We start from the raw sequence: 26,294 nt of genomic DNA, 5'->3' as shown, positions 1-26,294 counted from the left end.
ATTGGCTTCCTTTATAATTCGAGGTATTTTAAAAATTTTGATACATTAAAAAACCTTTTTCTAAGAAGAGGTGGATAGGACTCTTGACTGACATAATGGGGAAATGTGGGGGGGATAGGGGAAAGTGTCCATAGCACACAGAAAACTTTGGAACTCGAGTGATACAGGAATTCTATTTAAAAGTAGGCAAATAGGCAGCGCGAGAGTTCCAGCTGTACAATTCTTGCCTTAATTTGAAGTTTAAGAGCCAGGTGCATCAAGGGTTAAAGACAGGACTGCCTGCAGTCTGGGTCCTGTTCTCATCTTGTGAGTTGTAACTGAGCCCAAAGCCCAGGATTAGCCAACGTTCTCAAGGCCTCGGCAGTCTGGCATCTCATCTGCGTGGCAAAGAAAAAAAAATCAGTAAACACGCCCAGCTCAGGGAGTTTCAGCATCAAAGCCTCGGGCACGGGGGCGCGCGCGGACACATACACACACACACATACACACACACACACACACACACACACACACACACACACACACACAGCTTTTTTTTTTTTTTTTTTTTTTTTTCCCATCTTCCATCTCTCTCTTAATCTGCCTCCCCCACCCTGCTTCGGGCCGGACAGAAAATAGGGTCATTTGCCTGATCTCATTTTTTAGTAGGGCGTTATCTCTCGAGCTGGAATCCGCGCGTGCAGCACGAGTGCATCCCCAATCCTCGTGCCCAACACCCGCTGCTTCTTGGTGGGACTCTTTAAAATTAAAAAAAAAAATTAATATTTTGTCGTCGGTTTAGGAGACCTTTGAAAAAGGGGAAGGGAACACTAGGGTGGGATGAAAGCAAGAAATAGACATTCTCTGCTTCCTCTCCTCCACCCCCAAAAAAGGCTGCCTCCTGCCCAGACAATGACATAGCAGAATTCATGTTTCCCTCAGTCTAGGCAGTCAGACTGCTGTAATACTTTGCAATGCTATTAGCATGTGGTTCCTTTTCTCTCTTTCTCTTTTTGCAAACCTTTGAGAAACAGGCGCCCTCTCCTTGCCCTACTCGGAGCTGCAGAGGAATTGAGGGGTGAGGCCAGGGCGGGAGGAGGGGGAGAAGGAGCAAGGGGGGAAAAGGAAAAGAGAGGGAGAGCTTTGCTTTCTTGGTGGAGGCTTTCCTGTTACTATCACTGTAGCGTTTTTTTAGCCAATCTCTTAACTATGACGTCTGGGAGGCTGGATTCATGGCTTGCACATAATATTTAACACACCCACCAAGAAGTCGAGCTGCAGCAGTATTAGCCCAACCAGTCTCCAGCATGCAGTGTAGCTGAAAGGGGGTATTCACACTGCACCTGCCCAAAGCTCTCTTTTCTCTCCTCTCGGAGGTTCGCTTTCTGTTTCTCGCTTCACCCTTTCCCCTTCTCCCCACCCCCCTCTTCTCTCGGGGCAGAAATGTAAGTCGGAGCCGAGATCCAAGGAGAGACATCATCACTCCCCCTCCCCACCCTTTTCCCCTCCCCACCCCTCGGCAGAGCAGCTACCGATTCCTGGGAGCGTCGCCTCCCCTCCCTTCCCAGCGTCCCCCCCACCCCCTCCCCAGCTCCGTGCGTCCTTTGTGCCAGCTCTCCTTTTCGCCTTGGCGGCCGTGTCAACGCCGAACCCTCCAAGTGCCTGGATATCGAGCTTCGGTGCCGCGGGTTCGAGCCCAACCAGCCGGGACTCTGGCTTCCCCGGGGCGCTGGAGGTGGTGGTGGTGGATGGAAGGATTTGGAAATCTTATAAGCGCAGCATTTGCAAGCCAATGTTTGTAACCCGGCTGCGGACGAGAGCGCGTCCCGGGGCTGCTTCTCCTGCTGCATCGCGGGTCCCTTTCCAGAGGATGGGAAGACGCGTCTTCTCTAAGCACTATGGATGATTCATTTTTCTTCTCCTGAATTCTTCACAGGGTGCTGCATGTGTGTGTTTGTGCGTGGTTTTTATTTTTGATATTACCATCCCTTTTATTTTCTCCCTTTAGCCCTCCATCTCTCCATCCTCCTTTGGGAGGGGAGGAAACCTCCCTGAGATCCATGTATTAAGCAGAGTAATGATAATAATAATAATAATAAAAGAACAGTTTCTAGATGGCACGCTTTTGTGAAAATTTTTGCAAATAGTTTTTTTTTTCTAAAAACAAAAAAGAGAGGTAGTGAAGACTCGGCTTCTAAGTGTATTTATTTTTTAACTGTCTTATGAAGATAACTTTATTGACTTTAATTGTTTGATTTGTCCATGAGTAGAATAGATTTATTTTTTTAAAAAGGAGCTTTTTCTGTGAAAAAGCCTCTCCCACCCATTACCGACACCTCCTCCCCCAACCCTTCCATACATACTTTTAGCTATTTAAAACTCTTAATTTATTAGTCTCCTCCTCGTGGCAACCCCCAGTCTCTTTAAGTCTCTTGGCCATGAAAATGATCTTGGTCCGCAAATTCCGGGTGCTCATCCTCATGGTGTTTTTGATTGCCTGCACCATGCACATCGTGATCGATCTGTTACCAAAGTTGGAGAAGCGCGCGGCGAGGAGCGATGGGGACCCCGGCTGCTCCTGCTCTCACCCCCCGAGCGAGGAGGCACAAGGTTGGGGAAAACAGAGAACTAAGAGCGGGGCTGATTCGGGCTGGCCTAACAAACACACCCTGCGGATCCTGCAGGACTTCAGCAGCGACCCAAGCTCCAATCTCACCTCCCACTCACTGGAGAAGCTCCCCGGGACTGGAACAGGGACCGGCGCCGGGGCCGGGACAGCTGCAGCCACCGACAGGTCCGAGGCAGCTGCGGCGGCGGCGTTTAAGAGGCTGGAGCCGGGAGGTGGCGGAGGCGGCGTACAGCGAGGTCTTCCCCATAAACACCTCATTCAAGATGGGAGTAGGGCGAGCAAAGTGCCGCTGGGGAAGGACGGCTCTAAGCTAGTCGCCCTTTTCCAACACCCCCTCTACAATATCGCCATCCCGCCTCTCACGGAGGACGATGTCTTGTTTAACGTGGAGAGCGATATCCGATTTAACCCCAAGGCGGCTGAAAATCAGGAATGGTGAGTCGAGTGGTAGAGGAAGGGGCAATGTTTCTGTGACCACAGCTGGAGAGAACACCAGGGAAACATTAAGTTTTGAGGAGCGGGTTGGATTTTTTGGAGAAATGGTGGAGAAGAATTGGGGGAAGACCGGGGGGAGGGGAGGCGCGGGGGCGAAAAGGGGAGGATGCTTCCCAAAATTCACTCTCAAGTTTTGCTATACCTTGCTAGCACAATCAGATTTTTCCATTTGAAGTCTTAATGGAATTGAGGGGTGGAGGTGGGATGAGGATGAGAAGGACTGAATTCTACTAAATGATTATTCAGAATATCAGATACTATTAAAAGGTGCTCAATTCTGCCTAGTACTAGCCATTTATATCGGAAATGAAATTTATCTCAGTGATTCCATCCAGCTGGGGTCAGAGGCACCCCGATGTCTGAAGTCCAAAAAAAAAAAATCTTTTTTTGGCTTGGAGATCTCGAGATCTGTGTGGAAGATTTTTCCTAAAGACAGTTCTTAGTGACCTAAAAAAAAAAATAGCCTCTATTTACCACATCTCACTTAGAAATCATTTGTGCTTTGTGTTTTGAATAAGGTTGAAACCTTTTCCTCCCCTGAGAATGATTTCCTAGTGGATCTTAAACGCGCCCAATGAATCTTACGGGGGGGAAAAGTCATTGAGAACAATATAAACTTGTCCAATCTACAAAGAAAGCAAATGAGACTATCAGAAGTGATTCTTTAGCGGAAAACTGAACCCATTTGAGTTGGGAGGTAGAGAAGGCTTCTATGTGACTCTCAGGTGACTGTCAGGGCATTGAATGATTCTTCTCTTAGAGTGAACCACCGTTTAAAAATGGCCTGGTTTAAGCCATCTCGCTCTTCTTCCCAACTTCCCAGATCAAAATAAACAAACAGATGTTGTAACCTAGTCTAAGTGAAATATTAACTCCCTCCAAGGCTGGAGAAAGTAACTGCCAAACGGGTATTTTATATAATAACCTTCTCAATGAACAGATGGTAAGAAAACTTCAAGATGTTGATATCTGACAATATCCCTTTTCTTTTGAAATAGGGTTATCTTTCCTACCTTCATCGACCTCCAACCCTTGAAGTGCCCCTCCCCCAACATTTAATATATTCCGTTCTCTGCCTTCCTCACTGATTTTTAAAGGGAAAGCTTGAGATTTTTAAGGGGATAGAGAGGGGAAGATATTCAGACTTGTCGCTAATACAACAGCACCCTCTTTCCCATTCAGGGACATTGTTCATGTCTCTGTCACTGCTTGGTACATACATTAAGTATGAGACAGGCAGCAAGAGAGCAACCACTCTGATTTCTGTCTTCTGTCCCCTTCCTTTTTCCATTTTGGTTTTGGGTTTGCAGAACAGAATATCATCTGGAGGGGACGACCTTGTTGGCCCCAAGTTAACAGCCACTTAGGAAAGTTCCATTTTCCTCATTTGACTTAGCTCCATGCTGCAGAGGGCTAGCTAGCCACAGTGAACATCTGTGCTACTGACCTCTAGAATTGAGGGGTTTGATGACCGAGCAAATGAGTGGAAAGTCTAATACCAGCCTGCCCCTCTTTTTCCTATTAGCTATTGCTCCCAAGGCTTATATAATTAAAATCAATTTAGCACTTAGCATAATTCATATACCTTCTTGTTAGAACAATAGCTTAAAGCAAAAGACAGATTTCCTGCAGACCTGGGACATATTTGTGATTTACATTTAGAAGGCAGTCAAAGGAAATTGTGTTTCCTTTGCTCCCCAGGAACAGTCTACAGTATAATATCTTAATTTGACATTATAATTGTCAGGCAATTTTCAGGACATATTCTTCATAGAAAAGAGAGGATCTTCATAGCTTTGATATTTTGGTATCTTTCTTGCTTAAGTTACAGCTTTTCTAAAGAATTTCCAGAGAGTAAATAAAGATTATAGTCTATAAAGATGTTAAAACACATGCACATCGATAAATACATATATATAAACCTTAATCCAAAAATCTCAGTCATAATGCATTCAGTAGAGATGCATCCAACAATATGCAGGAAAGGTCTTTATTTGAAGATGGACATTTCTTTGTCTTTTATTAGTTATTGATTCAGAACAACCCACAAATAAATGGTGGGGGTTTTTTTGTTTCTGTTTCTTAATCTCTCCTCCTTCCATCTCCCCCCCCCCTTTTTTTTTTGGTAGGCAAAATGAAGGAAATGAAGATGAAGAATTTTTACCTACAGGGGAAACATCTGTTGACACCTATCCCAACTGGCTAAAATTTCACATTGGTATTAATCGATATGAGTTATATTCCAAACACAACCCTGCGATTGGAGCCTTGCTGCAAGATCTGGTCTCCCAAAAGATCACCAGCGTTGGTAGGTGTTCATTTAATTTGGTTGTCTTTGGTTGCTTAACCCTGCCTTTTGAGCTGGGTTGTCTCTGCCTCTATGGCTGCTATTTCCTTTAAGTGAGTGGTATGTAGTCAGTCATTCATTACTAAAGCATTGCTTCCGGGCGCTATTAAAGTTGGCACTCATTTTGGGTAAGGAGACTAAAAGGTTTTCTGAAGGGAATGCCTTGGATGCACTTAGCACTAAATGGGCTTTTACTCTTTTTCTGCAATGTGATCTTGCCAAAAAGGAGGGAAAGAATAGTTTGAATTTCATATTTGTTCCCTAGGGGAGATACTGAGGAAAGATTTCTTTCAAAGCAAGAATCATGACCTTTCCCAAAGATTTAGAGTTGAATGCACGTCAGGGTTTTTTCCCAAAACTGCTTTTCTCAATGTTAGGCATCAGTGCCACAGTCTAGTACGTAGTGACTCTCTTCCAGAGTATGTATAATACCAGATGCTTTATGGTGCTCTGAGAAAGCAGAAGCAGATAGCTGGAATGAGAATTTCTAATGACTTCAAACTATCTTCAAGTCAGGTTATTGAGCTGAGGGAAGAACAGGACTTTATTTTCATGAATCAATTTTGACAGTACTTTTTTTTTGGGGGGGGGAAGCAAAGGCACCTACAGAATATTGTAGTTTCAGTGTGCCACTGGTAGTTTTAAAGAATCATCTTCATTGGGTCATCTAGCAAATAAGACTAAAGCATCATGTTACTGACTTGGGGAATTAGATCAGCAGCAACTTCCTCAGTGTTAGGGTTGGTTTTGTAGGAGCTTATTTTCCATAATGTGGGCTATTATTGTCAAACATGTTGATTTCTAGAGTAGATAAGTTGAACATGTAAGAAAGACAGGATCAGGATGTTTATCTGATGAATATCACACTATCTTGCATGTCCTGCTTGGCTCAATTAGAATGTAAACATGTGTAATAAAAATCCCTACCACATTATAGATAGAAAGATAGATGAATAGAGATCCTTAGATATCTTCATCCATCTATATACATACAAATATACATGTATAATCTTTCCTTACAGTTATGATTTGTAGGCACTAATGTCTATCCTTTCAAAAATTCCAGAATTACAAAAGGAACTAGATTAGAATGGAATCATAAATTAAGGGAATAAATAGATTTACAACAGTTCACATAGAACAAGGTTTTTTTGTGGTTGTTGTTTTGTTTTGTTTTGTTTGTTTGTTTTTTGACTCTGAATGCCAGCCAGATGGTCAGTTTGTAACAAATGGAGTAGGAAATATAGTTTCCTTCAAATTTTGTGTTAATTATGTGTCAGTAAAAGAGAAGGAATGAATTGGGTGCTCGTCCTTAGCCTTCACATGCTGACCTTGAAGAATTGGTCTATCCACTCTAGCAACCTGTCAGTGGGCTGGCCCATCAGCAATTCAAGCTTTGTTTTTTTCCCCTCTTTCTCTCCAACTATCCTTCTTGGTGTCCTGGCCCTTCCAGTCACAGCCCTTGAAAATCTGAGCCACAGATCTGAACAACTACTTGAGCAGCCTGGATTTGATAATTTAATTTATTAGTGCCATGTACCTTGTGGCATTGCCACTGGGAGCTGAGGGCATCGATGGCTTAGTTTTTCAAACTGCTTCTTGATGATCCTATCCAGTGAAAATTGAGTGAAGGTAGTATATTGAGACCAACTACTATTTGTGTCTGTTAGGCAGCATAATGCCTGCTTATTTCATTATAATAGGTGCTATGGTTAATTAGCCATATGTAAATGCTAAGCACTTGATAAACATAAGATACAGTAATAGGAAGATTTTAAAAAGTGGGAAAATAAAAATCGAGTGGCCTGCCTTTAAAAAAGATTCATTCCTATAGTGGAATAGTTACTGAATTGGGAATTTGGAGATCCAGGTTCTAGTCTCAGTCCTGGAACTAACTATTGATGTGACTCTAGGAAAATCATTCAACTCCCTGGAGCTGTTTCCTCATCTACTAAAGAAGAAGAATTGTTGGACTTCCTTTGTCCAAAAGTGAATGAGATCATAGGTATGAAAAGCATTTATCTAAGTGATACATAGGGATACAGTGCTGAACCCAGAGTCAGGAAAACTGAGTTCAAATCCAACTTTAGATATTTATCTATGTGTAAATATACTGGGTAAGGCACTTAATCTTTTTCTGTCTCGGTTTTCTCTACTGTAAAAAAGAGATGATGATGATGATGATGATGATGATGATGATGATGATGATGATAACAATAATAATTAGTATTTATTTTCCTTTGTTGTTGTAAAGATCTAATGAGATTATATTCATAAAGTGTTTAGCACTGTGAGTAGGTGCTTAATAAATATTTATTCCTTTTCCATCCCCTAGGGGAAAAAAAAAATAGGAAGTACTTTGAGTTGTGCCTTTCCTTTTCCATCCCCTAGGGGAAAAAACAAACAAACAGGAAAAACAAGAAGTGATTCGAGTTGTGTCTTTAAAGTTCCAAGACACCCTCTAACTTTCGTGGATAACAGTCTTTTATTTAAAGTAACAATTAATAGAGACCTAATGTATTACTATTAAAGTGATTGTTAATAATTAAGTCTTGGGGGCAATCCTTAAAGAGAGTTCTTTGTACAAGTTTTAGAGAAGAGAGAAAGTCAATGGCAAAATGAAAGCTGTTTTCTGATTCTCTTATTTCCTGGTCACTGTTTATTACCCATCACTTAGTATAATGCCTCACACTTGCTGCTTTTAAAAATTCATTCATTCATCCTTAAGGTCTTATGTATTAATATATTCCATATGCCCAGAGTTCTGTAGTAGGTGCTACAAAAGGTATATATAGAATATTGGAGCTGGAGAAGATATTAGAGATCACTGGAAAAGAAAATTGAGTCCCAGAGAAGTTGTCTAAGATCATAAAGCCAGGAGGAAGCATGCAGGAATTTGGACCTCAGCCTCACAAAACTTAGACTCCATTTATAAGAAGATGTTAACACTGGCTTTGGGACACAGAGAGATAATTCTCTCTTTCTCTCTCTCTTTTTTTAATGAAGTGTTTGGATGACTTAATGTTACCTAAGTGAGATCCTAGAAGTCGGGATTATAATACTTATATTTCTCAACTCTAGCTTTGATGAAAAGTAGGAGGCTCTCCCTTTCTTCCTGGTCTTCAGCTTTCTAACTTTGTCATCCTGTGCTATCTTCATTGAGATAAAGACTAGGTTGGCTAATATTCAAAAAATACCAGTGCACTAAAGATGAGAAGCCCAACTTCAGTATTCAGCATCATTCCAGTGATAGCCAGTATAATGCAAGATGAAGGTTATCGAATACCACATCTTCATAGTAGCTCATTCCTCAACCCTTATAGGAACCCTTCTCCCAGAGGTCCAAAAGGCAAGTTAATCTTTTGTTAGCAGATGGCCCTGCATACCTAATTTACAACAATTGATACTCATTTCATGCCCTGTTTCTTATTTGAGTGTGTTGGGTTGTAGGTTTTTTCAGAAAAGCAGACATAATTGGGTGTTTGCACGGACTGTAGGCTCCATATGAGTCAACAATATGACGGTGTAGCCAAAAAAAGCTAATGTAATCTTAGGTGACATTAATAGGAACATAATGTCCAAATTGCAGGAACTTATGTAAAATCCCATTGTTCTTTGCTCTGTTCTGAATATATTTGAAGTGTTGTTTTCAGTACTGGGAGCCATATTTTAGGAAGGAAATTGGCATGCTGGAATTCTTAAAAAGAAAGAAATAAAGTCATAGAAGGATAGAAAAAAAGGAATGGGTATATTTAGAATGGGATCAAAGAGGGAAAAAAATATCCTTAAGCTATAGGAAGGCAGATATTTGTCTTCAAGTATTTGAAAGACTAGCATGTGAAGAGAGGTTTTATTTTCTTTTCCTTGGCCCAAGATAATGAAACTAGGCATAGTGGGAAAAGGTTACAGAAATAGAGTTTTGGGATTGAGGAAAGAAAAAATTCCTAACAATTAGGATCATCCCAAAGTAGAATAGGGACAGCTAAGTGACATAGTGGATAGTGTACCAGGTCTGGAATCTTGAAGACCTGAATTAAAATCTGACCTCAGATATTGATTAGCTGTGTAACCCTAGGCAAGTCACTTACCCCTGTTTGCCTTAATTGCTTCATTTGTAAAATGAGTTGAAGAAAGAAATGATAACTACTTCAGCATTTTTGCCAAGAAAATCCAAATGGGGCCATAAAGAGTAAAATGACTGAACAACAACAGAAGTGGAATAAAATGCCGAAGGAAGTCATGGACTTTCCCTCTTCACACAGATGCTACATGGCAGATATATGGAGATATCATAGAAGAAAATCTTGTTGAAGGAAAGGTTTGGCCTTATATTATTCCTAAATTCAAATAATTTCTGAGGGCACTTCCAAAGCTGACCCTAAGGGGGAATCATCTTATTATATCAAAGATTTGGTTCTTGAGAATTTTTTAATTGTTTCAGTTCTTAGAATGAAAGAGTATTTAGAGATCACTTCGTCCTAACCCCTGATGAAGAAATTCAAGTCCAGAGCACAGTTGGTAGGATAGCCAAGACTAGAACCTCAGAATGATGTATCATTCTAAATCTCCTTGAATGGAAATCTGAAGATCAATAGTGATCCAAAGGATTCCTCTGTGATTAATCTTCATAGTTACCAAAGAAAATGCAGTGTGATTGGGCAGTGTGCTACCCAAGTGCTATTTGCAGGGATTCTTAGTGGTTTTCCGCATAACTATGATTATTCATTAAGGAAAAGTATGAAACAATGAAAAGAATCTTGGGCTCAAATCCTACCTGTGCCAGTTATTGTTAACCCTGGGCAAGTCACTTAATCTAGTTTGCCTCAGTTTCCTCATCTATAAAATGAGCTAGAGAAGGAAATGGCAAACTACTGCAGTGCCATAGCCAAGAACACCCCAAAGGGGTCACAAAGAATGTAACACAACTGAAATAACTGAGTAGCAACAACTTAAATTCATAAAGATAATTCCCAGTAATTAATTCTCTATATCTGTGTGTGTGTGTGTATGTGTGTGCACGCATCCAATAATTCCCTATACCAGTGAAATCACAGGTCTAGACCCTAACCCTTTGTAGCTTCATAAATTTAGACCTAGAAAGGATCATGTAATTCATTTTATATATATAGAAATTGGGGTTCAGAGAGATTAAGTGATTTGCCTGAAGTCACACAAATAGTAAATGGCTGTGCCAGTATTTAAATTCATATCTTCTGACATCAAATCTCTCTTTTTGTTTTTTTAATAGTATTTTATTTCTCCAAATACATGCAAAGATTTTTTTTTGAAAACCTTGTGTTCCAAAGTTTTCTTCTCTCCTCCAAGAAAGCAAGCAATTTGATATCATGTTGAAAATGATATGACATCAGATCTTGAAGCCCTGTACCACCCTACTCTAATATAGTGTCTTGCACATAGTAAGTTTGTTGATGTTGTTGTTTAGTCATGTCCTTCTCTGTATGACCCTCTTGGGGGTTTTCTTGGCCAAGATATTAGAGTAGTTTGTCATTTCCTTCTCCAGATTTTCTTACAGAAGAGGAAACTGAGGCAGACAAGGAGAAGTGACTTGCCCAGGGTCACACAGCTAGTAACCATATGAGGCCATCTTTAAACCCATGAAGATATGTCTTCCCAAATCCAAGACTTAGGCTATGTGCATTGCACTACCCAGCAAGTAGGTGTCCCACTACTTTGGATCAGATTGTCAAAGGTCACCCAGCTAGCAGAGCTGAACCTAGAACTCAGATCTCTTGACTCCCTCTCTAGAATTCAGCTGGTGACATCCTCTCCCCTGAACCACTCACTAGTGAGGTATACTTTTGTAGCTTTTGTCTGATAGCTATTCAGTTTAATATTGAATATCAGCTGGTAAATATTATTGTTAGTTAAATGATTCATCTGAGCCTCTCTAAATCTTTTTCTTGAGATTATTCAGTTGAATTCAGCTTATTCAGAACTACTTAACCAAGTTCATGAAATTCTGTGTTGCATAGAGTATAGATGGTTATTACCAATAGAGGTATATTTATAGCCAGAGTCCCAGCTGCTTAGTAACCAGGTTCTGTTTTCCTCTTTTAAGGGGCTGGGGATATTATCTAACTCTCTATTCAGTTTGAAATCATGCATGTGATGTCTTCAGTTTGTGCTGGCAATAATTAAATTGCTATCACATGCAATTATGGATAGAGAGAATAAATGGCACAATTAACTGCTGTGTACTCCACATTACTGTTAAAAATCATTATGGTATATAAGTATTTTGGCCGGCTCTGAGGTCTAAATACACATTTTTACAAATGCTCCATCCGGCCCCCTGACAAAGCATGGTTTCAAGAATGTGCCTGAATCAAAATAATAGCTCAATGGGCTATAAATCCTAGACTGTAATTGATTTACTAAAGAGGAAAAGAATAAATCCATCTTGAACCTGGAGGCTAATTGACTTGCCAGCCAGGAGGGAACAAAAGGGACCTTCAGTTGTGGCCGCCCACGGGGGTGAGGTGACTGCTTTGCTACCCACATTTAGTGCTCCTGCCTGTCCTGTCTTCCGAGTCAATTGCTGAAGTTTCAGAATGATTCTTTATCTCACCCTATAAGACCTCTTGTAATCTCATCTATGTGTCCCTTTCTGCTTTACCTGAGCGTTTTCATTTTGTCCTTTCAAAATGACCTGACCTGAGGGCTACACACCCACTACAATTAGAGCCTTCCTGCAGACCTTTCTGAGAAGGTCTAGATAACAACATTAATATTTCTATTGCAGTTTAAGTCTGCAAAGTGTATTGCATTTATTAACTCATTTGATTGTAGATGAAGTGTTTGTCATTCCCAGCATATCTGTGTTTGTTGTGATTTGGTCCCAGACTACAAATTCAGAATGTGGAATACATTACCCAGAGTTAAGAGGTGATTAAGTGGTGCAATGGATAGAGTGGGGAGTCAAGAAAAACTGAGTTCAAATTCTACCTTAGAAACTTACTAGCTATAAGACTTAATCACAGGGCAAATCATTTAACCTTTCTCAGCTTAAGTTTGCTCAGCTGTACAATGAGGGTGGTCTTTAAGAAAGAAAGGGAAGAGAATATGTGGTTACTGATTAAGAATGGATGCAGTGAGATCAATCTAACCTCATTTCCTTTTCTAACAGGATTGCTATATTAGTAAACTGGGAATATTGTGGACACGGTTTACTTTTCAGTAATATTAAAATATTTTAATGAGTCCAAAAAAATAAAGAATTAAAGCCTTCATAAAGGTCACCCATTCTAGCTCTTCCCTTCATTCAATAATCTCTCTTTAACATCTATTATTCTTCATATTGTCTAGGGAGGCATTAGAAAGTATATTGGGAAAAGCCCTGGAGATAGATACCAAGGTATGTTGCAAAAAGCAGTTAGAATACTTGCGTTCAAATTCTTCTTAGCTACTTATTACTTTGGAAAAAATCCTTTAAACTCTCCTTCCCCTAGTTTCCATCCCTGCAAAATGGACTAGATGGCCACTGAGAAATGTTCAGGTTCAGGTGATTTCTGTGCTTATTTCTGTGATTCCATAACCTGGGTTTAAGTACCCACACTGACTCAACGTGGGTTATTTTCAGCAAGTCATTTAACTTCCATATATCTCAATTTCCTCATCTATAAAATGAAGAAGGTATAGCATTAGATGGCTTCTATGGTTCCCCCCAGCTAATGTTGTAATGAGGTCATTATATTTAGGTTCAAATCAAGAAGACCCGAGTTCAAATCCAACCTCAGACATTTAATAGTTTAACTTAATCCTGTTTACCTCAATTTCCTTATCTGTAAAATGAGTTGGAGAAGCAAATGGCAACCCACTCCAGTATCTTTGCCAAGAAAACCCCAAATGGGATCATGAAGAGTCTAACAAGACTGAGATAGCTAAACAATAAAAGGAATATATCCTAGTAGGTAGACTGCTAAATTTGGATTCAAGAAGACCTGGTTTCAAATTCTGCCTCTGATACTTAATAACTATTAGCAATTCATTTAAGCTTTTGATGTGTCTTCGACTTATCTACTAATCATTTGAAGTATTTCTCAGTCAATAAACATTTATTAAGCACCTATTATCTGCCATATATTGTGCCACCTGCTGGAGATATTAAAAGGGGCAAAACACAATCCCTGCCCTTAAGAAGCTTAAGATCTAATGAAAGAGAAAACAAACAAGTACAAACAAGCCTAGATACAGGATAAATAGGAAATAATTAGAAGAGGAAAGGTACTAGAATTAAGAGGGATAGGGAAAGGCTTTCTGTGGAAGCTGAAATTTTAGTTGGCACTTAAAGGAAGCCAAGGAAGTCCATAAATGGAGATGACGAGGGAGAGCATTCCAGACATAGAGGATCAGCCAGAGTATATGTCTACAATGGAGAGATGGAGTGTCTTGTTTGTGGAACAGCCAGGAGGCCAATGTTATTGAACCGAAAAGTATATGTTGGGGAGTAAGACATAGGAAGACTGCAAAGGTAGAAGGAGGCAAGGTCATGCAGGACTTTCAGTGTCAGAGCATTTTTTATATGCCCCTGGAGGTAATAGGGAGCCATGATTTTTATTGAATAGGGATATGATACGATCAGACCTGTGTTAGAGGAAAATCATTTTAGCAGCTGTATGGAAAATGGATTGCAGGGGAGAAAGACTTGAGGTCGGCAGACCCACTAGCAGGATATTGCAATAATCTGAGCACGAGATGATTGATGAAGGCCTGAGTCAGAGAGGTGGAAGTGTCAGAGGAGAGAAGGGGGTATATTTGAGAGATGTGAACATGAAACTGATAGGTCTCTGCAATAAAGTTATTGAGGGGTGAGAGATAGTGAGGAGGGGAAAATCCCTACTCTGAGTACGAACTGCAACAGAGTATAATAGAAAGAGTATTGGATTTGTATTCAAAGGATCTGAGTTTTCTATATGTCTTGAGTTTCTTTTTTGTTGTTGTTTGTTTTTTTCCTAGCAGCCTAGTCTTGGTATATCATAAGCACTTAATAAATGCTTGCTAACTGGAACAGAACTAAAGCCTGTTCTACACTTAGAAACTGGTTGGAGGTATGGCCGACATTCACAAGCAACTCCTCACCAGTCAGGCTTCCAGATGTCTATCCAATCTCTTACAGCAGTGAGGGATGGATGGAGGAAAGATGCAGTTATCCATCACCTTATTCCTTTCACACAGAATCGCATCTTGACATACTCAGCCCAGGATGGCTTTATCGCTCAGAATATTTCGATTACAGTCATCATCTGAGTAGCACCATGGCCTTCAATACACTAGCTAAAACATTTCTTTTTCTTTTAATAGTATTTTATTTTTATAAATACATGCAAAGATAGTTTTTAACATTCACCTTAGCCCAAATCATGTTTTGCTGGAGCCTATTCTTAACATCAGAGGAATGGTAGGAATCCTTTTAAAACTCCCCCAACCCATCTGAAAAGGCAGAAATAGCCCCATGAATAAATCTAGTAAGCAGGACCTCTTGTATCAGGTACTCCTCTCAGTAATAAATAAAACCCTAGACCGCCACTATTTGAAGTCTTCTTTTGTTCTCATTATTTACTATGACTTTTAATATTAAAATCTAAACAGCCCTTTCTTCTAGGCTGATAATCTCCATCTTGCCACTTCCTCCTAGAATTTTTCCCACATCCCATTTACCTTGTAAAATAAAATACCTTATAACTATGTAGCCTGCTTAACTTTTCAAAGAAATGAAGCATAGTGGAAAGAATATTCGACCTATTGTTAGAAGACCTGGGTTTATTTTTCACTTATGATGCTTACAACTGCGGGACCTTGGACTCCTAATTTTACTTTAATGGACATCAGTTTCTTCATTTATACAATGAAGAATAGAGGTAGCTCAGTAATGCAGTGGATAGAAGTGATCCTAAAGCTGGCGGAATCTTGAGTTCAAATTTGACCTAGCTGTATGATCCTGAGCAAGTCACTCAACCCTAATTGCTTCTCTTCCCTCCAAAAATTAACAAAAAATAAAATGAGGAGCAGTGAAGTTTAAATTAGATGATCTCTATGGTCAATTTCAGTTCTACATCCTTGATTCCATATTCTATCTCTTGCCAGTATCCCTTCATTCTATTTTTCTTGTGAAATAAAAACAGCTGGGGTTATATTAGTGCTGCTAATTTTCCAAATGGAAACAGTATAAAGCAGTGGGAAGAGAGCTGGCTCTTCCATCGACTACTTCTGTGATCTTAGTCAAGTCACTTAAATTCTCTAGCTCTCACTTTTATTATTTCAAAAAACTAAAGCCCTGCACCAAATGACCTCTAAAGTACTCGAGGTTCAAACAGGATTCACAGGGCCAAATTCCAGAGGGCCTGGATCAGACTAAAATGGAAATATTTAACAAATAAATAAAAATACACTAAAACATTGGCAATATTAATCTGTTGTTTTCTAAGTCATTATGTTGCCAGGAATTGTTTCTACTTGAGTTTGACGCCACTGTTCTAGATGAAAAGTGATCAAGATAAATGCTGAGAGATGTATTCTAAGATTCTAGATCACTGTTCTAGATTTTAACCGAGAGTCCTGAAACTTCAAAGGAGAAGGCTGTAGAAACCTTTTAGGAGGCACATGAGTTTTTTTCTTTTTTTTTTTTAATATTTTGATAAGTGTAATTTGTTAGAATTGGTTTCCTCTGTAATCCTATGTATTTTATCTTATTCCTTTAAGAACATTGTTATGGGGGCAGCTAGGTGGTTCAGTGGGTAGGGCACCAGCCCTGAAGTCAGGAGGAGCTGAGTTCAAATGTGATCTCAGACACTTAACACCTCTGAGCTGTGTGACCCTGGGCAAGTCACTTAACCCCAATAGCCTCGGGAGCAGGGGAACATTGTTATGAGAAGGGGGTCCATTCATAGGCTCCATCAGACTGCTCAAGACAAAACAAAAGCTAAATATTCCAGTCCTAGATCTAGGATGCTATGAAGATCCAAAGTGCCCACCCAGATGTTGTTTAATTTTTTTTTACCTCACAGAAGCCAGTGAAGAAGGTAGGGAAGGCCTACCATCTTTGTTTTTTGAATTAGGAGGCTAAGGCTCAGGAATAGGGTGGGAGGGTGGGAAGGGGAGTAGATAGTGTGAGAGAGGCCACATGGGGACAGTGGTCAAACCAGGAATGGCTGCCTCAAATTATTCATTTTACTACTCAGTGTAGCCTATTATTAGGGACACAACTGAGCCTTATAATCCTTATGAAAGGTTCCCAGGACCTCCTATGACAGTGTAGGGCACATAATTAAATAAATGAATAAATGCAGGACTATGCCTAAGATACTAGAGAATCAAACTTAATACTTCAGGTAGTTCAGTGCCTACTGAAGCACAATATTCAGTGCTGGAAATAGTAAAAATGGAAAAAACAAAACAGAAAACATTGAGGTGATTACCAAGGTAATCATTTCTTGCATAGACATCAGAGAGCATGTCATACAGTGACTCAGAAAGGCAAGAAGATGGAGGAAAATCCACACCAGGCCTGCCTGGTGTGTATTCTATATAAAATCAGCCTGTAAATCCTCTGAAGTCATCTAGGTAATCATCTTGGGGCAACCTCAGCTCAATAGGCTTCTTGTTGCCTGGTTGTAAATCCTTTTCCCCCTTTTCCCTTTTCAAGACTATTCTTAATGTTCATTGCAATCAAATTTCACCCAATTACAAGTAGTGGGGAGTAGAATACATGGTCATTTTAGCAAGTCTTGTATTCCCTAGAGATGCTTATGAATGAGCAAATGTTACTTTCCCCTTATTTATACTCTCTCTCAAATATACTGGAGTCTTTTAAAATGTTTCATATGCTTGATTTTTTAGTTAAATAGAAGGCTATATATAAGAAAATCCATTCATTTATTCATTTATTTCAGGGAGGGGTAGGAGAAATACTTACCATCATCTATCCCAAGTTAATTTTTTCCAGTATTATTTTTCATTACTTCTTTTACTACACTTTAGAGTGCAGCTTACCAGTTTTCTCTTTTTTTTCTTCATACATGGCACTCATCTACCCTCTCCATGTCTTTGTATAGGTTAATTATCTATGCCTGGAATATAGTCTTAACTTCGATTTCATAGAATCCTACTTACCTCAAGATATAAAGAGATATGATTCTTGAGAACTGTTTTCTAAATGAAATCTTTTTTTTATCCCTTTGCAATATCTACCGCTACCTTGTATTTATTATGTATTTTTTGTATTTATGCTTGTATAGGTATATGTTATCTCCTCCAGTAGACACTAAGTAAGGTTTTTTCAGAGAAGAGCTTGTTTCATTGTTTATGTGTCTCCAGTGGCTGATCACACAGTACCAGGCTTATGTCAACCTCTTAAATGCCTTTTGATTTCTTGGTTGATTTATTTAAGCTAAGGGGAATGGGGGGAGGGAGGCTTGATTTTACATTATATAACTAGCAGAATCCCTAGCTTACAGTAGAAGTTTAATTAAATGCTTGTTGATCTTTAATACTATAGAAAGGAAAAGCTTTAACTTTACAGAGTTTCTAATTTAATTACAAAGATACATATATAAGATCAATCATAGGATCATAGATATGGAGGCTGGAAGAAACTTTAGAAGCCATCAGAAATAACAAAGCATTTATTAAGACTTACTGTTTGCCAGACACTGTGTTCTGGTTACAAAGCTAAACAAAATAGTAAACATTTACTAATTACTTAGGGGCTACTAGTGCAATGGAGAGAGTACTTGTGGAAGGCTCATCTTCCTAAGTTCAAATGTAGCCTCAGATTTGGCTAGCTGTGTGACCCTAGGCAAATCACTTAACCCTGTTTACCTCAGTTTCCTCATTTGTAAAAAGAGCTGGAGAAGGAAATGGCAAACCACTCTAGTACCTCTACCAAGTAAAATCCAATGGGATCTCAGAGAATTGGCAGTGACTGAAAGATGGCTTAACAGAAATTAAATGTCATATGCTAACCTCAGGATACAAATATGGAAAAAAAAGATCAGGCCCTGACCTCGAGGAATTTCCAGTCTAATGATGGAAGACCACACACAAAAGCAGACAAGTAGGAAATGAATATAAGCCATAAGAACTGATGCAATCAACTTATCAATATATCAGAATGGAGAATCCAAGACAGAGCAGTGGAGTAAACCCATAGTGGATAAAACATGTTTGAAGATAGAGCAAGGGAGACTTGAAAGGGGGCAGTCAGTTAGGAAGAGAACCATTAGAGATCAGGATCATGAAAATCCAGAAGAAGGTTGCTCATCAATCATCATATGCTATAAAATGACCTGATTATGTTATATCTAACCCCCTATTTTACAGGTAAGGAAGTAAGGGCTCCATAGTACACAGAGATCCAGCTCTGGATTCAGGAAGATTCATATTCCTGAGTTCAAATCTGACCTCAGACACTTCCCAGCAGTGTGATTCTGGCCAAATCATTTAATTCTGTTTGCCTCAGTTTCCTCATTTGTAACATGTGCTGGAGAAGGAAATGGCAAACACTTTAGTATCTCAGTCAAAAAATAAAAGAACAAAAACCCAAATAGGGTCATGAAGTACTATATGACTAAAAGGACTAATCAGTAACAACAGGAAGGCTAAGTAATTTGCCCAAAGTCACATAGAGAGAAAGCTTCAGAGGTAGGATTGAATCTGAGCCCTCAGACTTGGGACCCAGAGTTTTTATCCCTATGTCATGCGTTTTCCCATGTTAACTTAAGAGATTAATAGTTGGAAATCAATACAAGACTTAAATTGCAATGATAATACTTAGTTTGAGGACAGGACTTAGAAATATGTCATACACATTTGGAACCTTCTCAGGTCTATTTCTTTTTCCCAATTTCTGTCTTTATATCGAGGGTCAAGATGAGGAGGGTCTGAGTTCCTTCTTGTTGAGATGTCAATACAAATATAGATCACAAATCTGTTTTCACATAAGTTGGTTTCCCTATAGTTTATCCAGATAGTCCTTGACCATTCTTGGTGGGAGCCTTAGCTTTTTCTTCAACTCTGACCATAGAAAGTTTAATAAGATTTTCCCAGAATAGACCTTAGGACTGATTACAAAGATATATTCAGAACTGTTATGACATAAAGATTTTTCATAGATTTATAGACATTAGAGCTGGAAGGGAACTGATGAGATCACCTAGTCTAATCTCCCGCTTTCAGACAAGGAAGGTAATACTTTCCCCATTTTATAGATGATAGAGTACCAACCTGTAGGTGAAATGACTTTGCTGTGGTTACAGAGTCACGGAAGAAGTTCTTTTGTCTCCATATGGTACTTTGTTTCCATGACCCCAAGCTGTCTTTTGGACTTCATATTTGGTAGGCACTGCTGGGGGCTGAGCTAATTTACAGCTCTAAGTAAAAGTAGTCGAGGGTTTTCTTTTTTTTTTCCTCCTGGATGTTGGCAGGTTTCAAATGTTTCAGTTATGATACACCTCCTCTCTTTTCTATAGTCCTCACACTTCAGTTTTTGTTAGGGAGATTGGGCCAGGCTTGAGGATGACAGAGAAGATATCAAGGAGACACTTCCATTATAGCTATACTTTGTTTTGAGGAACCTGAAGAGAGTCCATGGAAAAACCTGGAGTTTCAGGGAACACATTTCAGAAACTCCTGATGTAAACCATTTCTTGCATAAATCAATCAATGTACATTTATTAAACACTTACTATGTGCTGGACAATGTACGAGATATCTCCTCACAAGAAGCTTGCATTCTAATGAAGAAGAGAAGAAGATCTAGATGTATTCATATATATATACTTATATATATACATACACATGGTAGTTGATAGAGAAATGGATGATAGCTAGAAATGGATAAATGGATAGATAAATGATATATCAGTAGATAGCTAGCTAGCTAAATAGCTAGCTAGCTAGATGAATAGATAGATGGATAGATAGATAGATAGATAAACAGAACACTTAAGCTTTAATGCCTTAAAATTGTAGTAATACTCTTGGGATATGGTATATATGTATATATGTATGTATGTATATATTCAGAACAAATATAAAGAAAATATATGCAAATGTAAGGTAGTGTGAGGGAGGGCACTGGCAATTGGGGAAATCAGGAAAGTTTCTTTACGGATATAATGCTTAAAGTGATTTAGGACCTTCTTGCAATCTCAAGATTACTTTTTCTCTGGACGAAATAATTGTATATGCTATAGTAGAAGGAATACTGGCTTTGGAGTCAAATAACCTGATTTTGAAATCTGGCTCTTCAACTGTATGGGCAGGATACTTTCCCTTTCCTCAGTCTCAGTTTCCCTTTTGAAAATCAAGGTTTAACAAGATAACTTTTAAGACTTCTTCCAGCTCAAAATCCAGTAAATGAGAATAGCTTCAAGGTTATTTATTCATTGTTTATGTGTAGAACTTTGATTACAAAGCAGAAGGAGAAGAAGCACTTATTTTCCCAGTTTGTAAAATGGGTATAATAATATCAGTAGTACATATCTTAAATTACATAGGGTTATTGTGAGACTCAGTAGAAATGGACTGACAGATAGATAGATACTATTTTCAAATTTAAAACTCTCTATGAATGTCAGATATCATCTTTATCATCATCATTATCATCACCAAAGACTCATGACTTTATGTAGGTGAGAAGACAAATGCGGTTGATGTGAAACCAAGAAGTTTTCTTTCTGTGCCCCCAGTCTCCCCTTTTAGGGATTTCTACTAAGCCAAATTCCATGGATATCCCATTACTCTTTCACTCAGGAGGAATTCACATCTTGGTGTTAGCAATTTGGGCCATCTCTTCCATGGAACTGTAGGAAGAAGATAATATTTAATCTTAAAGAAATGAATCTGTTATGGTAGAATTTTACTCAACAGTGAGGATTTGGGGGGTGTCTTTAAGTAACATTAGTGGTCATTCATTTACACTGTCCAAAAGAATAAGAAGTGCTTTATGTATGGGATAGCTCCATTTTGAGAGAGCCATGTATCCATTTCTTATTTTGACAGTGTCGAACTCTCAATAGAAATTCACCTTCAGAGGTGCACTCCTTTCCAGAAAAGCCAGTATGATTTTTACCTCAGAAGATAAGTTAGGTCCTCATATAATGCTCTAGTGGTCCCACTAAATAGCCAATAAATGATATTTAATGATAATACATATATGAATTAAGAAAAAATAAAAATGATGAACCTCTTGGGTATTTCATTCCCATGAATTTCCTTCCATAGATTTAGAGTTAGAAGGGACATTAGAAATCATCAAAAACCAAGGAGATGTGATATGATTTTAGTTATCTACATGATCAGATGGTGCATGATAATTATATAGTCTTGTAGGTTCTTAAATGGTTGATCAAAAAATGTAAATTAATGATTTTGATCAATCAATCAAAAAAAATTAGTACTTCCTATGGCCCTCTGCTAGCTACTGAAGATACTAAGAAAAAAAGGAAAAAGCCTCTACCTATAAGAATCCAATAATTCACTTCTTCAAAGCTGGACCTTGGTCTCTTATAGATTTAGCCCAGGGATGTGTCCTTGACCTTATTCTTTTCAACATTTTCATTAATGACTCATGAAAGTAGAGATGTTATCCTTATCTAATTTATAAATGACGTAAAATGAGGAGAAAGCACATAATTTAGGTGATAGAATTAAGATTAAAAGATTTTGAGAGGCTGGGAGTTGTAGACCAAAGACAACAAAATGTATTTTTAAAAATAATTTATTTTATTTTAAATTCATGAAATAAGTATTTCCCTAATATAGTATAATTTGTTTTTAAAAAGATGATTGCATATGAAACTACAAATCTATTATGTAACACTTGCTATTTCTTTTTAAATATATAATACAGTTATCATAATAGAGAGAAATATAAAGGCCTTCTCTTGGGGGCAAAACCTGAAGTTTTCATGCTAAGAACAGCAGTTCATTTGGAGAAAATCTAATAATTTCAGTGAATTATAAATTCCTTCCTTTTACAGGCTAAATAATTTGTCATCAGGATATGTGATACTGAAAAAAAAATGTAATTAATGCAGTTTTTGACTGTAATTATTAGAATGTCCAGAATAGGAGAGATAATAGTCCTGCTGTATTCTTCCCTGGTTAAATCATATTAGTTTGTCTCTTAAAAAAAAGAAGAAAGATTTATTGATGCATTTTATTTTTTACATTAGAAATACTTACATTTTTAAAGTGGTCTTGTGGAAATAAGTGACCTTGTCTGAAAGTGTATGCAACATTTCACATCTGTAATACTTTCCCCACTTGTTTAAAAAAATAAAATTTATTTTTTCTCCCTCTCAACTGGTGCTTCATTAAAGAAAAAAAAGAAAAATAAATTTCATGTAACAAATATTTATAGTTAAACAAAAGAAATTCCCTAAATTGATATTTATAAAAATATGCATCTCATTCCATAAACCAAATCTGTCATCTCTTTATAATGGATAGCCCATTTGATCAGTGATCCTTCTGGAATCATGAATGTTCATTATATTGATTAGAATCCTTTCAGTTTTTAAAAATTATTTGTCTTTACTGTGTTGTTGTTATTGCATATATTGTTGTCAGGTTTCTGTTGATTTCATTCTTCCTCGGTTTACATAAGTTTTTAAAATTGTTCATTTTTGTAAAAAATTGATGTTAAGAGTATAAATTGTATTTTTGGATCTCATTTCACTCTGCATCTGTTTATGTAAGTCTTTACAAGTTTCTTTGAAGTCATCTCTTTTCCTCATTTCTTATAGCACAAATAGTGTTCAATAACATTTGTAAACCACAACTTATTTAACTGTTGCTTAATTGATGGGCATCCCCTTAAATTGCAGTTTTTGCCACTACAAAAAAAGATCTGCTATAAATATCTTTGTTTATAAAGGATGGCCTTTTCTTCTTTCTTTGGTGTCTTTTAAGATACAGCAATGCATGGCTGGGTCAAAGGACAGTAGTTGTTTAGTAACTTAATAGGATAAATGTAAAAGCCTCCCCTTGAGGGCAGAAAACATTTCTCAGGTTCAGGATAGAAGGATATGATAGGAACTACAGTTCATGTGAATAAGTCTATTAGTTCCATGAACTATAAATGTATTGAAAGTCAGCAGGATATGCAGTACCAAAAATATGTGTAATTAATGCAATTTGGGGTTATAATTTTTTAAATTCAGTAGTATTTTATTTTTCTAATTATATGTAAAAATAGTTTTCAACATTCCTTTTTGTAAGATTTTGAATTACAAATTTTATTCTCTGTCCCTCCTTCCCCTGACAGCAAGAAATCTGTAAGTTATACATGTACATGTACAATCATTTTAAACATATTTCCATATTAGTTGTGTTGCAAAAGAAAAATCAGAACAAAAGGAAAAATCATGAGAAAGAAAAACAAACAAAAGAGGTGAAAATAGTATACTCTGATTTATATCAGACTCCATAGTTTGCTCTGGATGCTGATGGCGTTTTCCATTCCTAGTCTATTGGAATTATCTTAGACCACTGAATAGCTGAGAAAAGCTAAGTCTATTAGAGTTGATCATCACACAGTCTTGCTATTAACAGTGTATAATGATCTCCTAGTCCTGCTTTACTTCACTCAGCATCAGTTCATGTAAGTTTCTCCAGGCTTTTCTGAAATCATCCTGCTCATCATTTCTTATAGAACAATACCATTCCATTATATTCACAAACCATAATTTATTCAGCTATCCTCCAATATCCGGGCATCCATTCAATCTCCAATTCCTTGTGGGGCTGTAATTATTAGATTGAGAAAAGCAGAAAGTTTACCCTGCTTAGACCCCATATCTATTCTTGTGTCTCTTTCAGTGAACTACATTGTAGAAAGTATGAGACTGGAGGATGTTTAACAAAAGTCAATCAGGTTGATGAAGGGATTTAAAGCCAGAGTTATAGAAGAATGATTGAAGAAACATAGGTTGAAGAGAAGAGATGATAGGAGGAAATGATTTTTCTTCAAAATGTGAAGGATTTAATAATAATAGCTAGTATTTATATAATACCTACTATGTGCCAGGTACTATGCAAAGCACTTTATAAATACTTCTCATCTGATTCTCACAATAACCCTGGGATTTAGATTTTTACTATTTTCTCTATTTTATAGTTGGGGAAACTGAGGTAAGCAGCAAGGTCACAAATCCAAGGACATACAGCTAGTAAGTGTTTGAACTCAGATTTTAACTCAAATCTTCCTGACTCTAGAGCTAGTGGTCTATCCACTCTGTCACCTATCCATTTCTCAATGTGTAGACAAAAAGTATCTTGCAGACTATTTAGTCTAATCTCTTCATATTACAGATGAGAAATCTGAGGCCCAGCCAAGCTAAGTAATTTGCTTTAAATCTTATAATTCCTGATTTATTTCCTAATTCATCTCACTTCTTACATAAAGCCTTTCTTAACATCCTCAACTGCTAGTGCCATTCCCGTAAAAATACCTTGTATTTATTTATAAATCCTATATAAATGACAAATAAATTTATAAATATTTATAAAATTTATAAATTAAAAATATACCTTTGGATATGCTGATAGACCTGTTACATGTGGTGTTTCCCATTAAAAAGTAAAGTTCTTGAGTTCCTCTTTCATTTTTGTCTCTTCATCTCTGGTGCTTGGCATATAATAGGCGCTTATTAAGAGGTTTTTTTTTTTTAATTTAACTCTTATTGGTAGTAAGCAACTAAGATAGAATTTGAACCCATGTTTTCTGACTTAATGTAATTTGTCAAATGGAAGATGATTGGATTTGTTTTTCTTACCCAAGAAGACAAAGTTAGAACCACTTAGTAGAAAGTGTGTGTGTGTGTGTGTGTGTGTGTGTGTGTGTGTGTGTGAGTGTGTGTAAGGAGAGAGGGAAGGTAAAGGGGTTAGATTTTTGAGAAATAATATGCATATAGTATAAGCCCTGGATTTAAATCCTATCTCTGGCACTAACTGTGAAAACATGTGCAAATTAGTTAACCTCTCTGAGCCTCATCTGTAAAATAAGGTTAAATCTGACACCCTAACACATATTTCACTTTTGAATAGCTCTAATTATTAGGAAGCTTCTCCTTACATCAAGCCAAAAATTGCTTTGTTGGTACTTTCATATATTGCTTATAATTCTTCCCCTAAAGCTAAGCACAATGATTTTAATTCCTTATCAGTCTGACAGATCTTCAAATACTTGAAGACAGCTATCATGTCTTTGCTAAGTCTTTTCTCCTCCAGGCTAAACGTCTACAGTTAATTCATTTGATTCTCATGTGGCATAATATCAGCCTTACTCAGCTTCAGGATGCTCTCAATGGTTTTCTTCAATTATAGAGCTGAGACCTAAGTAATACTCCAGGTATGATCCGACTAGGGCATAGTGCAGAGGGATTATTCTCTACATGCATCCTCTCCCACCCTCCCTAGTCCTAGACACTCTAAGTTTCCAAATCCAGTTGTCATCCTTATCAACCCGTCTGAAACATTGTCACTGTCGACCATTCATTCTCTTCTTTTTGCTCATTCTTGACTTTCCTTCTCCCTCTCTAACTATTCTTTCATCTTCTTTGCTGGTACCCTCATTCTTGACCTGTCTTTGAACTATGGGTGTATACAGCAAAGCTCTATCCGGAGCCCTCTTTTCTCTCTAAAAGCTTCTTTGGGTCGAATGATTGAACCCTTAGTTCCTATGGGTTCAAACTATTTTTCTGCAGATGGTCCTCAGGCTAGTTTTGTATGTAATCCTAGACTTTCAAATGTGCTCCAGTTTCACATCATCACCTTCCTTTTGGACATTTCAAACTAGTTGATCTATAGGCATCTTAAATC

At 38.0% G+C, this 26,294-nt stretch overlaps 1 protein-coding gene across 1 annotated transcript in view; it reads left to right on the top strand.

Annotated features, from left to right (window-relative positions):
- Positions 1–1,629: 1,629 nt before the first annotated feature.
- Positions 1,630–26,294, top strand: part of FAM20C (FAM20C golgi associated secretory pathway kinase) — a 158,348-nt gene continuing 133,683 nt past the window's right edge. The window contains exons 1-2 of the mRNA XM_052000650.1: positions 1,630–3,043; positions 5,233–5,411. Of these exons, the coding sequence (XP_051856610.1) occupies positions 2,418–3,043; positions 5,233–5,411 (805 nt within the window). The 5' untranslated portion in view covers positions 1,630–2,417. The remainder of the gene's footprint in view (positions 3,044–5,232; positions 5,412–26,294) is intronic.

This window comes from Antechinus flavipes, chromosome 1 (assembly GCF_016432865.1).
Source record: "Antechinus flavipes isolate AdamAnt ecotype Samford, QLD, Australia chromosome 1, AdamAnt_v2, whole genome shotgun sequence".
Taxonomy (NCBI): domain Eukaryota; kingdom Metazoa; phylum Chordata; class Mammalia; order Dasyuromorphia; family Dasyuridae; genus Antechinus; species Antechinus flavipes.
This window is presented reverse-complemented; position numbering and strand designations above follow the sequence as displayed.